The sequence below is a fragment of the Triturus cristatus genome, chromosome 7 (genome assembly GCF_964204655.1).
Source record: "Triturus cristatus chromosome 7, aTriCri1.1, whole genome shotgun sequence".
Taxonomy (NCBI): Eukaryota; Metazoa; Chordata; class Amphibia; order Caudata; family Salamandridae; genus Triturus; species Triturus cristatus.
Window position 1 is genome coordinate 713,802,811 of NC_140590.1, and position 16,706 is coordinate 713,819,516.

Sequence of the window (16,706 nt, forward strand, 5' to 3'; positions counted from 1 at the left end):
TGAAATTAAATTACAATCTTAGATACCTTATCCTTACCTGAAAAGGGGACAAATGTATAATTCCAAAGCTGTATCAATGCATTAGATCTACAATGGTCCAGTAATAATATTTTTGTAATAAAACATTTTTGTTTAAAAATTTAACAAAGCAAAATGGAATCATATCCAGTCCATATTGCAGACAAGCAGCTAATATACAGACGTCACATTTTACATCTATATGTGGAACAAGAAGCTTAACATCATAAAAGTGTAATAGCAGCTTATTAGAAAACTGTTGAAGGAGCTCTCGGGTTAACAATATACAATGGTCGTCTCACATGACATTTGAAACTTCTCACCCATATCTCTCTACCTACTGAGATCTACCTCCATTAATAACATTTTTATCTGCAAATAAAAGGTTCACAATTATTATCCTGGGGGTTGTTATCTATGCAAGAAAATGAAATTCTGATTATTTAGAATTTTCCACACTTAACATGGAACCCAAATTAATTCTAAATGTGTAATATAAATCCACACATAAAAAAAATACAACATTCTACCCCTGGGATCTTTAGCCAGATGTCAAAGGGGCCTGAAATTCCAGTGCTATAATCTTTATTCAGTTCCTTACTAATGGGGCACATCATTCTGTCCACTTCCTCCCCTTCTTGCCTTCACATCTGATCTTTAAAGCAGATATAGACCAAAATCTTGCTCATCTCTCTCTACTCTCTTGCAGGGCAGAATGTGTTCAACTTAGTGACTGCATGCAAGAAATGAGCTTGGTGGATACAGTAACTCAAGGAACCAAGGTCTTCCTCACGAAGGAGGAGGTTCAGCACTTTCTGAAAGAGTAAGACAGCTACACCTTTCAATATTCTTTTAATAATGATTTTTTTCATGACTCATCTTTGCTGTGTTTTGTATTTTGAAGAGGACTTTATCATCAACTTTGCGGTTGACCCTTAGTATGGGCTGAGGTAATAAACAACAAGCATTTGCAATGCAATAGGTCTCGCATTTACGAGAGTTTGAGCTATTCGCATTGTAAATGACAATGCCTTTTATCTATGTGTTGATTTTTAAAACATAAATAAAAAGCATTGTCATTTACAATGCCAATTGCTTAAACTCTTGCAAATGCGAGACCTTAATACGTGTTGTATTGACCTCATGTTCAGCTCCTGCCCTCTTGGTTAACATCGCGTCCTTAAGCAGACTAGCCCTGAAGTGGCCGTACTCGTTGCAGGCAGGGATGGCAAGTCAATTTGTCTGCTCGCCCTTTTGATTGCACGCTGCCTGTATTGAGCACTTTGTCCCATGAGTCAAATAGCACTTGTCTAAAAGGACAGCTTTGCTCAAGTCTCTCATTGCCTTTTTATCATGTCAAGCGCCCAACACTCTGTGCCAGTTCTGGTGACACAGACAGGTTGATACGGGAAGAATGTGAAAGCATTTCTTCGCGGCTCTGGCAGTTCACATGCTAAAGTCTACGCACTCAAATATTTATTTACCAGTAGTGACTGAGCATTTACAAACTGCAAATGCCTACACACGCTATTCTTTTGAAAATACAAATGCTGCAGCTGCGAAGCTCGTACCTTGTAGGCACCCATGGGGGTGTTGGGAGCGAGGAAGGAGGTCGGGCGGAGCAGGGAATGGCTGAGGATGGAAATGCCTACACATGCTACATTTTTAAAAATAGAAATGCTGCTGTGAAGCTTGTACTTGTATGCGCTTGCAGGACCTATGCATAGGGGTGTTGGGAGAGAGGGAGGAGGTTGGGCAGAGCAGGGAATGGCTGCGGGAGGAGGAATGAGGAAGCATTGCCGTTTGATTGAGAAAGGCTCCATTTGTGCTCAGAAGATGGGGAGGGCTCATAATGTGAAGCAGAGGGGGCCGCAAAAACTGCTTCAATGAACATGTTGCACCACGCAAAACAAAAAAAAGGCGGCGCGGCTCAAAAAGTTTGTTTACCCACGCTTCTGTTGAAAGTGTGCGCCTGTGTTATAAATAAAGCGCGGTATGAGTTCTGGGTAAAATAAAATGTTTAAAAAAAAAAAAAAAGCAGTCGCAGTGTTAAAGAAAAGCACGGTGTGCGGTTTGTAAAAGCAAATAAAATGTTTTAGCTAAAAGATGGCCCCTCGCGTCATGGCGCTTTTTTTGCATGTTGGAAGCTGTTAAAAATAAGGCGTGCTTACTGATATAAAACAAAAAACAAGCAGGAAGTGGGATAAGGGAGGGGGTAGGGGAGAGAGGCACGCAGGCTGGCAAATGGTGTGCACTTTCGCGGCCGCTTTGATGTCCTCAGTGGCCGCGAGGCTCACTGAGGACATCAAAGCGGCCGCGAAAGTGATCACGCAGCAATGTTCTTATGACATATCTCGAACTGGGAACTAAGACCTGGAAGTCTGTGGTACAGGGTCAGGCGACCTCTTCCCCCTACATTCCACTTCCCAACAACTAAAGGAAACCTTCAACATTAGACAACGGATTTTTAAAGAGAGAAAGGGCAAAACTGCATATACAGTTTGGCAAATAGAGCTCTGATAGAATGGTCTTGGCTAAAGACAATCAGCAGGAAAGAGTGAATAGATATATGAAGGGCTTCAAGAACATTCACAACCCATATAAAAACAAAAATACAAGGCCTGTGTTGTAATTAAATTTTGCTCAGCGAAGATAAAGGGAGACCTGCTTCTTTGTCTCGAGAGTTGCTATACTCTGGCGCAACCCGCTTGGCTCAAAAGCCAACTCGAGAAAGCATTTCTTAGAGGTCGGCACAACCCAAACACCAAACCCCAGTCCCCGCTTCCTGACTATAAGTCTCTCGAGGCTCTGGGGGTAATTGTTTGGAAAAAAATGATGCTTCATGCACTACTAATCGTGTCAAGAAAAATTATTCGAAGGGGCCAGGTCATGGGGCACAGGCATTAAACGCAACCCCTCAAGCCTGTACCTTAATCACTAAAAGTAGGAAAGGCCGCGATACACTGGGCGAGAAACATGACAACGCAAGGTTTGATGGGCTTCAGACCGTACAAGGCTAGCCAGTAACTTCATTATGACCAGGTTTACAAGGTGAAAGTATACACGATAAAAGGTAAGACAAAAACAGACGAACTGCCAAGGTTCAGCTAATGGCGGTAGACAAACACTTGACTTTATGCAAACCTCCCGCTGAAGATTATGACGCTGCCGACCTCCACTCCAGCCTGACCTGATCATCTCCAAAGGCTAATTGCTGCGCAGCTGGAGAACGCAGCCTGACATACCCGGGCTCTCAAAATACTAAACCATGTGCGTCAGCACAAGGAAACTAATTAAAATCGATCTTGTCCATGGAGCAACTTACATGTCTAGCCTTGAATTTTTTTTCTATCTCACCTCTCTGTGCAAACACGGGAGGTGCGGAAAAAGCGACTAGTGCTGGAAATAAGCAACCCGCAGTTCGAGACTTTATGAAGAGTTGGTGCTAGGACAAGGCAAAACAAGCCAGCCGTCTAGGGTGACTAGTAGAGGATTACCCACTGTCACTACAACCAGGAAAAGATGTTCCCTTGCTCAGGGGCAGGGGGTGGTAACAAGTTGTCACTTCGAAAGGGGCAAATAAATCTAGCATTAGTTATGAATCAACAGTATCTACAATGATTTTCCACGAGTGTTCCTCAGGATGGTTTAACTAGAGATTTAAGAGGGATGAAAAAACTGGGGGGGGGGGAGGGGGGATGGGCTCTCAAATGGGCTCCATTGTTAAGATCCGTACACGTCTGTTGTTTGTTATTCAGTAATCACATGGTGTATTTTAAGAACTGAAGGAATTGACGGTCGCATTGCTCGTGAGCAAGGAGCCAGGAGCTCCTAAACGCGCCGAGTCTTGTAATTGCTGCAATGTAAATGTTATTAATTAAATCACGCTTATGGAAGCAGATACGATTTGGATTTTACTGAACACGTCGGATGGATTTGTAGGGGCTCACCACCCAGCTACAGGCTTGCCGTTAAAAGTGGCTTGGTAGAGACGATCCTTTACGGGTGGTGAAATATATACTTTTTTTGACGATTTAAACGCACCGGAATAGAGCTCTAATATTAACAGCAACAAGAGAAAAGAAGGAGGTTGTTCGTTTTCATCCAGTCAGCTCCCAACTGTGATGACTTCCAGCATGGTGTAGAAAGACAAAAAATAATGGTTTAACAAGCCCGGCGGAGCGTGGCGCGCGCGCTTGGCGGGGGCGGGGGAGCGGACCCTTTGAAGTGCTCCCAAAAGGCGGATTGCATGGCAGCACGATGCGCGTGATTGTACGCGTGCTAGCCATGCAATCCGCTTTTTGGGAGCACTTTTCAAACCCGCTTTCTATAGTCTCGCTTTGCGATCGCTTGCGCAATAGCAAGGTCGAGACCTAAAAATTAGTCCTTCTTTTTCAGGATCTCCATGACCAAAGACCATCACTTCCAGGTAATGCTTCTGAAAGCTGCCAGTGCTCAAAGTGCTATCACTGAGAAGTCAACGCACTAACAAGGTTATAATGGTAAACCCTTAATTGGTTTGCTTATTTTAGCGAGGTTGGGAAATAAATTAAAATATTTCTTTTTACAGCAAGTCTATTTTAGGCTTTTCTACACTCAACCTGGGTATCTGCAAATAGGCCCATACCTCAGTGACCAACTCATACACCTGTCTCTTAAGAATTGCTAATATTTCCAAGTAGGCTACATCTACAAAAGGTCGAAACCCACCAGCTTGTTCTACTTTCTTTGTTGAATTGATTTTAGTTGTTTTGTATTCTTCCCAATTGTTTATCTCCGTTTTTGTTTCAATTGCTTGCTTCTATTTCCTCCCACCTCCTAAGATGTGATGAATTGGCTTAGTAGATGCAATAAAACTAGCTATGCCTTCAGACTTGTAACAGCCATTGAGATAATTGTACATAAATCCAGTTTCTCTGGCCTGAATGTTTGGATTGTGTAAAAGAAGATGTTGCTATTGGAACTGGACATCTGAGATTAAGCCCATCCCTGACAGCTTCATGGGGACAGAAGGCAAAGAGTAGTAGCGTACTCTGTTATGCTTTTATGTTATATATACTCCATTTGTAATGCACCTGTTCATCTATAGAGAGATATTCTGGCTCGCTTCAGTTGCACCATCAGTAAGGTTGAGTAAATAAGTCAGTTGCACCAACAGTAAGGTTAAATTAAAAAAGGTTCACCTATTTAAAAAAAAAAATTAAATCGATGAAAATGAGCACTTTTTGCTATTTAAGAGTTACAGGCAGAATATGGCACTTGATTTCTTACCTTTTACAAAACTCTGGTGAAAAAAGCATCCGAGGGTAAATATTAAAAAATATGTTGAGCTGTACATAAGTAGAATTTGGGTTGAATCAGAACTACACATCGTTTGAGTATAACTAAGATGGCTACTTCATCCCAGTGCACAGATTGAACATTTGAATAAAATGTCTGATTCAAAAGGCAAATATCCATTGAAAATTTAAATTTTATTACATTAATCATTCATTTTGGATGCGTTTAAGTTCGTATTGTTGTTAAAAAAAATAAACAACAATTTGGAGAACCAATTTGGGAATATATTGGGAGCAAAAGGTGAGAATCTGAAACTAAACTAATATGGGATTTAAGGGATTACCTGTTATCTGTATATGCATATTAAAATGCATCTACCCTTGTGCCAGGTTATGGTTTCCAATTATAATCCTCAGACAAAATAGTTTATTTTCATTATTATTGTTACTATTCATTGCTTTGTCCGTCAGTCAGACACTTAGTGTTCAGTCATTAATGCTTGGATTTCCTGTCAGTAATCTGGAGAGAACTCTTGAAAAGGTTGCAGAACCCTGATCATCTAAGAAGTTTCTGCCCCTTTTCAAAAAAATGTTTTTAATTTGATGCATTTTTCCTCTAAAATAGTGTTATTCTCAAAAGTATGTTTAATACTTGAAATATAAATGGAAAAGTCATTGTTCTCTTCAAATTTTTGCCTGTTTATTGTCCATGTGTTGCTAATATAAAAAAGAACATCCAACACTGTTTTTCCCCAGTTCAAATGAAATTAGCCTGAAGCTTAAACAAATAGCTAGAAATATTAAGACCGCTCTCCGCTCATGTTAATAAAAATATGTTTTGTTTGTTAAACAGAATTACTGAAGCTTTATGTTTGAGCTACAACCCACATGAACCCCAAAGACTGTTGCTACATGGCACGTGAAACATATGGATATTGGTTCTCATCCAGGCATCAAGCTCTGCAAGGCTTTGAACTAAATGAAGCTGAATGTCTTAGCCAGTAATGGCCCAAGTGAGCTAAAAAATGATGATGGATTAAACCCAGATCAGTTGACTGGGGGTGAGTGCTTGCAATGTTCAACACTCCGTAAATTATCCCCTTTGGTTTTGCTTTGTTCACCCTTAGTTGGCAGGGTATGCCCAGATGTGGGTCCCTTGCTCACTTTGCCACTGGATTCAAGATAGCCTGGCTGATGAGGGTTATGAACGCGAAATCGGTTCCAGGATGCTTGTTTCCGGTCCAGGGAAGACATGGCTTGGCAGTTCAGGCTGGACTGTTCCCATGAGGCACTGGGTCAGACTGATTTGCATATGGCCATGTCTGAACTGGGGTGGCAGAGTGAGCTAAAGAATGATGATGGATTAAACCCAGATCAGTTGACTGGGGGGTGAGTGCTTACAATGTTTAACACTCCACCCATCATCCCCTTTGGTTTTGCCAAGTGCAATCTAGCAAAGCCCATCTATATTTCTCTCCCCTGTACTTTTACTTCTGTAGGAGCCCTCACTGGTCTTATTGGAGAAGACTGATGATTAAAATGATTGTATTTTATGTCATTAAATCATTATGAAGAACATCTTCTAGGACTGAATCGCACTATTGGCGTTATATGGTGTTGCTTATGCAAGTGTGACTTAATCAAAATACATTGCCAAATGGCAATATCTGGGATGTTTTATTATCTGAATGCCAAAGCAATATATTTTCATTAAGATGTTTAACATGCTTGATATGATTGTCCTGAGTTCTTTTCATCAGTAGCTCATTAAATATTTCTGGGATAATAGGATTGTGTTGATGAGGTAGAGCAGGGTTCTCCAAAGTCGGTCCAGGAGGGCCGCATCCATGCCAGATTTTTAAGATAACTACATTTATCTGAATGGGAATAGGCTAAAAATCTGGCATGGAACCGGCCCTTCAGGAACGACTTTGGAGAATCCTGAGGTAGAGGATTGTGTTGATGAGGTAAAGAACCGAGACATTTATCTTATCAAATATATATAAAGTATAGTGTGGACATAAGTGGTCAATGGGCTGTGGAACCTGCCACTCTTTTTCGGTTGGTCGTCTGCCTAGCATTTTTCCTGCAGTGTACCTGACAATCTATTCACTGGAGGTGCTGCAGGTGTTGCTCAAACGTTCAACTGCAGAGTGCAATGCTCTATTGCCAAGTGTGTATACCCAAATAGCCCATCTCCTACGCTATAAGGTGACTGACCGTTGTTACCAGCTGACGGCTCAGGATAATAATAGGCCTTTATTTGTCTCTACCGCTGGAGGAGAGAAAGCCATCTTTGATGTGCCTGCTCAAAATGATTGTTACTAGTGAGAACCGCCAGTTTGTTTATTCATATTATTTAATATCTGTAAAACATGTATACGAAATATACCGACTACTGTGCACAGTAATATTGTGCACCTAAGTACCAACAATGCCATACAAGTTAAAATGTTTACAATAATATTAAATCTAACAAGAAACATAAATATTTAACCACACTACATTGAGCTAGAGTACGGTGTATCAACATGACCTGTGTTAAAATCCATTAGTACATGCGGTGAACCTCACTACATTGAGCTAGATTCCTGTGAACCAACATCGCCTGTATTAAAACCCCTTAGTCCATGCATTGAACAAATATTTAGAAACGGCAAGGACTAAAGGCTGTGAAGTCTATGCCGTACATTGCCTCAGGGGACATCTTAATAATGCCCATGTGCCTTACCCTCAGTGTTGCAATCAAAGTAAGATCCTTTGTAGGCAGGGAGCGTAGGTTTCATAATGAAATGTATTAGAGGATAAAAGTCTTTGTTACAGTTTACAGATGTAATGTAGATGTAACATCAATGCCCCACCAGGAGCAACCTCCTGCTGCTCAGCCTGCTCACTCCAATCGCACACACATGCTGAGCAGGAGGTAGCAGAGAACAAAGTAGAGAATACACCATACGTAATTCAAGATATAACACACAGTAGTACTTTGTTTTCCAGTGTTTTTTATATTGTGGACAGAGGAACAAAAATGACTACTGGTTTCATAGTATATGGATAAATGTAGAAGTAACGCAAAGGATTAAACCTTTGCATCCAAGACTCAGACCTGCCAGTGGTAATGTACACATATGGAATTTTGTGACCAATCGCTCAATGCCTTGTAGCTCTACATAATCTAAATATTGCTCAAATATTGCTGTATTCTTCGATATAAGATATTGTTCTGTTAATCTTCCTAAATACTAGTGTCTCAGAGGTTCTTGCTCAGTCCATGACATATAGCCATTTTCTTTCAGTCTGTAGTGTGCCCCATTTGATTTCGTCAGGATTGGACCAAAGCTGATCAGTCCTGTCAAATGTTACTGATTGTGCACATATTTCAAGCATTTCAAGTTGCCACAACCATTAACGGGCATGACTTCCCTGAGTGCTTTTCTGCAGATTTCAAGATTGTCACTTCACCATATACAATACAATAAAGGCTTAAGGCATTTTGTTATCTCAGGTATCCTTACCCTAACTTAACAAATAAGGGAACATTAGCTGTCCTCTGAGAGAGACGTGTGAAAGCTTTCTGAAGTCTTTTCTCAATAATGATTAGTATATGAATATTAATTTTCCCCCAGATTTCACCAACAGAAGCTCATGCTGCTTGGGTCTGGGCCTTTTACACCATCAACATAGGTGATGTAGCCCTGCCTTTCAATGTTTTAGCAACTGCACTACAGCGCCTCTTCTCTGTGATAAAATGTTGTAACTATTCTGGACTTGGTTATCTCATTTGCAAGTGTGGCTGAACCAGATTTAGATAATCCCTGTCATCATACTTTTTAAATGGGTGTCATTCAACTTCAGATTACTACTAAAAGATGTATTGAATTGTATGACATCATTTTATTTTTATGTTGTTGTTTGTCCATCTTGATTACAATAGTTTTCATAATAAATCAAAAAATACTGTTGCCCCGTGGGAGTGCAAAAGACTAAAAGGGTGTTGTCACCATACAAAAGGGCTGGAGTCTTGTGGGATAATCCACTCCCTTTCCCCCCAAAGATGGCGCCTCATTCAGGTAGTTGCTGAGCCAACGCACCACATTGTTGACAAAAAGGGTGACTGGAGTTATGGCTAGTGTGCTTCCCTGGCATACACCTTGTTTGACGGGGAAAGACTTGAGGCATGATTTAGAGGTTGGCAGATGGGTTACTCAGTCACAAATGTGTTGAATATCCCAGGCTCCTTGTTACAAGTGCTTTTATATATCCTAGGGCACTTGAAATAAGGCAGACAGGATATCTGTCATGTTGGTGAAGGAGTAATTGTCCACCAAACTATAAATCAAACCATTAGTCGATTCCCCATTTGTCCACTGCAGAATTCCTGTGAAGTTTTTCTCGTGTAGCCTAATTAGCTACGTAGCTAAACCGGTCCAAAGGCATCCCAAGCAAACCCAAGACCCATCCGCATGCAGTCATGAGGAATGTTGTCAAAAGCATATATTAGTTCCATGAACCCAACATTGAGTGGTTTAGTGGTGAGCTTCACATATGTCCAAAAAAAAGAGATGAAATCTAAAAGCTTTGTAAACTGTGCTGATCCCTTAACAGTTGTCTGCCTAACAGTGAGAAAGTACCTTATCAGAAATTGCCTGTTATACTATGTGATTTAACAGCATTCACTCAAATATATTTGGGGGCGTTTTTCCATGAGGCCAATATATATGTAATTGGCAGGATCATTCCAACGATCCTTCTTATCAATGTGGACAAGTTCAGGATCAAGCCACTGCTCTGAATAACATTGGCTAGTACTAAAAGATGGGGTCCCCAGATTTGTGGTTCTGACTTAAAAACGTCTTTCCGAATTCTATCTAAACCTGGGGCTTGACCACCTTTTTTAATTTTAACAGTGTGTATTAGCTCTTCCAGCTCGAAAGTGTGAATGAATTTTCTTTGGGATTTCACAGTCAGACTGGGGATCTTGTCTAGCAAGTATTGTGGTGCTGCAAGAATATAGCGAGGATAAGTTTGCAAACCATATATGTTCGTCATACTGGGGCAGTCAGTATTTCTTTTCAACCATAAGTGATTATGTGCCAGAACATATGTGCGTGCTCCTTTAATTTTGGTTGCACCCAGTATCTCTGCCCGCTGTTATATCCAGTCTTCCCTTTTATCCTTCAATTACTTTTTATTTGCTGTATTGGTTTGTAAAACTCTGTCCGTTCTTAATACTGTCTAAAAGATCTTCAATCACATACATTATGCATCATACCAAAAAATGACTTTACAGGAGGTTTCAACTTATACAACCATCCGCAGACACCACCAACTCATCCGTACCGCCAAAAGGACCTCCTTCAAAGAGCGCATTGACAACAACGCACACAACAGCAAAGAGCTCTTCAACATCGTGAGGGAACTCTCCAACCCCAGCTCCAACTCCAACGACATCCAGCCATCACAAGACCGCTGTGACTCCCTATCCACCTTCTTCCGTCGCAAGATCGCAGACATCCACACCGCTTCAGCAACCAGGCCCCCCCGACAGACACAGCTACCTCATACGCACCGTCCCCCAGCCACATCAACCCCCTGCTCTCCTGGACCCACGTCAACAACGAAGACACCATCAAAATCATGAACACCATCCACTCCGGCTCACCATCTGACCCAGGCCTGCACCACATCTTCAACAAAGCAAGCTCCACCATCGCACCCCATCTCCGCAAGATCATCAACAGCTCCTTCGAGACTGCCACCTTCCCGGAGAGCTGGAAGCACACCGAGATCAACGCCCTACTCAAGAAACCCAAGGCAGACCCCAAGGACCTCAAGAACTTCCGGCCCATCTCCCTCCTCCCGTTCCCGGCGAAAGTCATTGAGAAGATTGTCAACAGGCAACTGACTTCCTTCCTCGAAAAGAACATCCTGGACCCGTCCCAATCTGGATTCCACAGCACGGAAACAGCCCTCATCGCCGCCACCGACGACATCAGGGCCATGCTGGACAACAGAGAAACCACGGCCCTCATCCTCCTGGACCTCTCGGCCACCTTCGACACAGTCTGCCACCACACCCTCCGCACACGCCTCCACAACGCAGGGATCCACGACAAAGCACTGGACTGGACCACCTCCTTCCTCACCGGCAGAACCTAGAGTGTCCGCCTCTCGCCATTCCGCTCTAAAGACACCAAGATCATCTGCGGCGTACGCCAAGGATCGCACGACCTCAACATCATCTTGTATGCCGACGACAACCAACTGATCCTCTCCCTCACCAAGGCCCCCACTGCCAAATCCAACCTCCACGAAGGAATGAAGGCCATCGCAGAATGGATGAAGAACAGCCGCCTGAAACTGAAGTCGGACAAGACGGAGGTCCTTATCAGCGGATCCACCCTCTCCGCCTGGGATGACTCATGGTGGCCGGCCGCACTTTGAGCTGCACCAACACCCGCCGACCACAGAAGCAACCTGGGAGTCATCCTGGACTCCGCGTTGTCTATGATCCAGCAAGTTAACTCCGTCTCCTCCCCCTGCTTCAACACCCTCCACATGCTCCGCAAGATCTACATATGGATCCCCACCGGAACCAGAAGGACGGTCACCCAGGCCCTCGTCAGCAGCAGACTGGACTACGGCAATGCTCTCTACACACGAACCTCAGCCAAACTCCAGAAATGACTACAGCGCATACAGAACGCCTCGGCACGCCTCATCCTCGAAATCCCCCACCACAGCCACATCACAGCCCACCTAAAAGACTTGCACTGGCTCCCCGTCAACAAGAGGATCACCTTCAAGCTCCTCACCCACGCTCACAAAGCATTCCACAACACCGGACCAGCGTACCTCAACGTACCTCAACAAACGACTCACCTTCTACACCCGACCCGCCAGCTTCGCTCCGCTGACCTCGCCCTTGCCACCGTCCCCCACTTCTGTCGAGCAACCGGCGGCAGCAGATCGTTCTCCCACCTCGCCGCAAAAACCTGGAACACCCTCCCCATCCACCTACGACAGACCCAAGACCTGCTGGCCTTCAGGAGACTCCTCAAGACCTGGCTGTTCGAGCAGTAGCAGCACCCCCCCTCCCCACCACCAGCGCCTTGAGACCCTCACGGGTTAGTAGTGCGCTCTACAAATGAGTGATTGATTGATACAACTCAGGAAAAATATTCCTGTCAACAATATCATTCCATTTTAACCTTCTTGTGTTGTTAACTACCTGCATTTTAGGAGGTTTGCCATAACCCTGGTCATTCCTACTTCATGAACACCAGATCCTGATTTTCAAGGATAAAGCCAGATGATCTTGGTCTCTTCTTTCCTTAGAATCCATCCTCCTTTACCATATAATTCAAGAAGTACCTCTCAGATAGTTTCATGAATTTGTAATTAGTAAAACTACTGCATCGTCCTGGGTCAAATGTTTGGGAGGGTGATCTGACTGTGTTTTGCCGATAACTCTCTCTGGCCATGGCCTGTAGTCATCAGTGCTGCCGAGTACCCCCCAACAGATGCTTTAGTGGTTGGTTATTGGGATGGTAGAATACTCCAAAATGAAATGTTCTTCCTTGGCTAAATCAGAGATGCTCCTTGTTAGTTCCAAGCAGGAATTAAACTCCCCCCACCACAATTACTATAAGGGTTGATGGATTAGTGTTTTGGTTCTCCCAGTCAAGCAACAAGATGTCCAGAAATTCAAAAATAGGGTATTTGCCATTTGCTTTGTTTGAAATGAGTCCTCTGTAATAAACATTAAATAGTGTCTGATATTGCCAAGAAGGAAATCCACTTCTTGCAAAGCTCCTTACTTAACTAAGATGGACTTTAGGAATCAATTCAACATCAACTTTGCCCAGTTTGTGTCCCCCCCCTCCCCCAAGCTATTGTCTTCAGAGAAGGTATTGCAGGTATGCTTGCATTTGTAAATCCATGGAGGACAACAGGGGCAACACACCACGTTTCTTGAAAAATGCGTATGTGGTGTTTCATGATGTACTCGCACCACTTATTTTAGAGTAAGGCCTGCAAAATTCCAATAAATATTCTTAACTTAGTTAAAGGTAAACCATCATTCTCTTTTGGCATTCAGGTACTATCACCACTATATCAATCACTGCAGTATATGCATTCGGAAAACTACTGTCAGCTAATTCCTCAGTGTCTGCGTATGGTCCTATGAACAGTCAATCAACCCAATTCAGGATTGAAGTATATTCAGTATTCCTTGATGAAATCACTGTCTCGGAGTGCATGTTACCATCAGCTATCGATTATTTTCTCCCGAGTTCAGGACTTAATCTTGTCCTCATCTTGAGAGGAGCAGGTGCTAATCTGTGTTTGAGATATAGGGTGCAAACCCTTTTCCGCAGGCAGTGGGGTCCTGAGAGAGGATCATGGGTTGGTAGCAACGTGTTTATGGCTGATATGGCTTATGGATTCCCAGCAGGGCTATGTTTTGAATGAATACAGGTTAAATTAAATGAGACAGACCATCAGCTGATACTAAGAAGGCCATTTCCTAATTCCTTATTGATTATTTGTAATTGAGTATAGTTATAATTCTGATCCTTGTGGCTTAATCTCTTAGCCACCCTAACGTCACTATGAATTACTAAAGCAGTGTCTCCTTCCCTGATCGGGTATGTGTCTTTGTTAGTCAGATTCCTGATTCACATTTGATGGGTCTTGCTGTTAATTTTGACACTTCCGCCTTCTAGACCAGGGGTAGAATCTTTGAACGAGCTAGATTTGTCGTTCTTTGCGATTTAAGTAGGGCGCCATAAATGCTAAGTTATTTTCCATCCCAACCTACCTGATGATGTGTTTGATGTCACTATAATGCCCCTTCCTGCAACTTGAGCTTGTTTACTCATTCTTCCACCACTCATGGCAATTGAGCTTGAGACTTGTGGGCAGGATTAATATCAGTCGGAAGGTTAATTGATTCAATTACTTGGGTGTAACTCTCAGTAGTTCTTTAATTATACCGACCCCAGCTATTTCTGGTTGCTTGTTGTATATGTTGTTAGAATGGGATTGTGGTACTACTATCGACCATCTGAACTCTGAACATGTTTTGAAGTCTTCCCATCATGATCTCCAAAATATGCACCCTTTCTATTTACTTACTAACCACCCGGTCTAAGCACACTAACCAGTTAGTATAACAACAGTTCTTACAATTCTTAGATAGACTTGCAGGGTATTCAATGTATTTTCAAAGTGAATTGTCATCTGTAGTTCCTCCAATTTTGAATCCAGTGGTGTGTCCCCCCATGATAACTCCTTCGGTATTTGATGGAGAGTTTTTGAAGAAAATACATTTGGAATTGGCACATGGTACACTGATAACGAATGAAAGTCCCTCTGACTCGGGTGAGGCCATAAGCAATTGACCCTCCATTTTGCTGTCTGACAGCTCCGCCTCTATTCAGAGTTTTTACAATTTGTGGAACCTGGCTTACAGAGATTACAACTATGCATATTTTAGGGAGAAAAGTCAGCTTTGACTGAAAGTATGCTGTCAGATGGGATGTTTACTCTAAAACTTCCCCTTTATCACCTTCTTTAACATCATCACACTCTGCCCCATCTTTATCTAAACACAATGAATGATTATTAAAGCCACCTCCCATTCACTTTATACTTATTACAGTTTTTTGGGACTCCGGAGAAACATCCTCAAGTAGAAGTTCCACCTAGTCAAGTATACTATCAAGTTTTGGAGAGTTGCCAATTTGCACACACACAGGCTTTTTTAAAGCATTTAACTCTCCCTAGCTGGTTTTGCTTTAGCCCAACTTTGTCTTAAAAATACATGACCACTACTACACCTGTGGTTGCTTCAGGGGTATGCCAGCCACCAGTCAATTTACAGTAACACCAGAGGCCACTGGTTGCTTCATATATATACTAGCCTTCTGTCTTTTTACATTAACGCCATGATCATTTAATGGAGAGCAAGTACCAAACTGCAGATTTAAAAATTAGTAAAAGCATAAACTTTTTTCATCTTAAACGTTTTGTAAGAAAGGCCAAGTAAAAAGAAGCGAGGTGAGAGGGAAATGTAGATAAGGGTGGGTGACAACTTACCAGCATGCAGAGTCCAAGGCCGGGTCTCCTGACAGAGCCCCCTATTCTCACATTGCTGTGTTTTTTCACATTGAGAAGCCTGACGTGCCAGAGAAGTGGCATGTCTGGTTTCTGACGGGCATTTTTCTTCCCTGGAGTCCCCCCGCATTTCCTGTTGCTTTTCTGGCCCGCAATATGATCACTCTCCCAGGGAGGAGTAAACTGGAGCATCTTTTGAATTTGAATTCATGCCTGGCAGAGCTAGGTGTGGCTAGCAGATGCAGCAGACTCAAGAGAGTGGAGATCTCCTTCAGATCCACTTGCTCTTCTGTGCTCCAGTATGATCACTCAATATGGTCGTTCTCCTCCTCTTTGTTCTTCTTCACTGATAGTGACAACCAGCATTCCATTTTCCTATTAACGCTGCCTTAAACGTACCTTATGGGTTAGGATATTAAAAATCTGTTCTCTGCCTTCTTAGTGTTTGTACTGGGCATCATGTAGCAATCACAAAACATTATGGAGGATTTAGGGGTGCAGTCAACAGTTACATAGGTGTTCACACAGTCTGCCAACAATACCCATTAACATGGACTAGTGGCTGCGCTACCAGCTTTGGAACCCGGGGCCTTGGATTCCAAACCTGGTGTCAACTGTCATGTCATTCTGGGCAAACCACTAAATCTTCCTGTTCCTAAAATTGTTTAAAAAAAGTATATGAGATGTATTGCACTACATTTGTGAATGTGTGAAATGTAAATTCGATTTTGTGAATCCCTTCTTGATTTATAGAATCTTGTTTTGTCTCCTAACCGCCCGCCCCCATTTATTATAAAGCTCTCTATTGGTTTCTATCTAGGTTTTGTGCTCTATAAATATCTGTAAATACATGCCTACGTGGCTTATTGCATAAGCACTGTAATAACTTTCCGACTCATAAATCAGTCCCAAACTGTACAAAGGTTTTTTTTAGCATTGATTCTTATTTACATTGTTGTTTCTTTCCTACTTGGTGACCACTTATTATTTTTCAACAATATAGCTGTAATGATTGATTAAGTTTGAGTGTAACTACTTGTACCATACAATATCGAAGTTCCAAGCCATCTACTACCTCTTGGAGTGAGTCTTTATAGTTAGTCACTATCCTCAGAGAGTTAAGTTTACTAAGGGAGTGCTTTAGTTATATAAGTATCTTGCATTGTCTTTACTAAATAATGAGTATTGTAATTTTTCTTAAAACATACTTGTAATAGATGAAAAGAACTTCTGCTTGGAGAATAGTGCATTGAAGTGTGAAACGTTTCTCATATGGCCGCCTGTGCC

At 42.4% G+C, this 16,706-nt stretch overlaps 1 protein-coding gene across 3 annotated transcripts in view; it reads left to right on the forward strand.

The window, feature by feature from the left end:
* Positions 1 to 16,706, forward strand: part of TEPSIN (TEPSIN adaptor related protein complex 4 accessory protein) — a 241,623-nt gene that overhangs the window by 164,438 nt on the left and 60,479 nt on the right. For all 3 annotated transcript variants that reach the window (XM_085617396.1, XM_085617395.1, XM_085617398.1), the window contains one exon: positions 728 to 841. In XM_085617396.1, the coding sequence (XP_085473522.1) occupies positions 728 to 841 (114 nt within the window). The remainder of the gene's footprint in view (positions 1 to 727; positions 842 to 16,706) is intronic.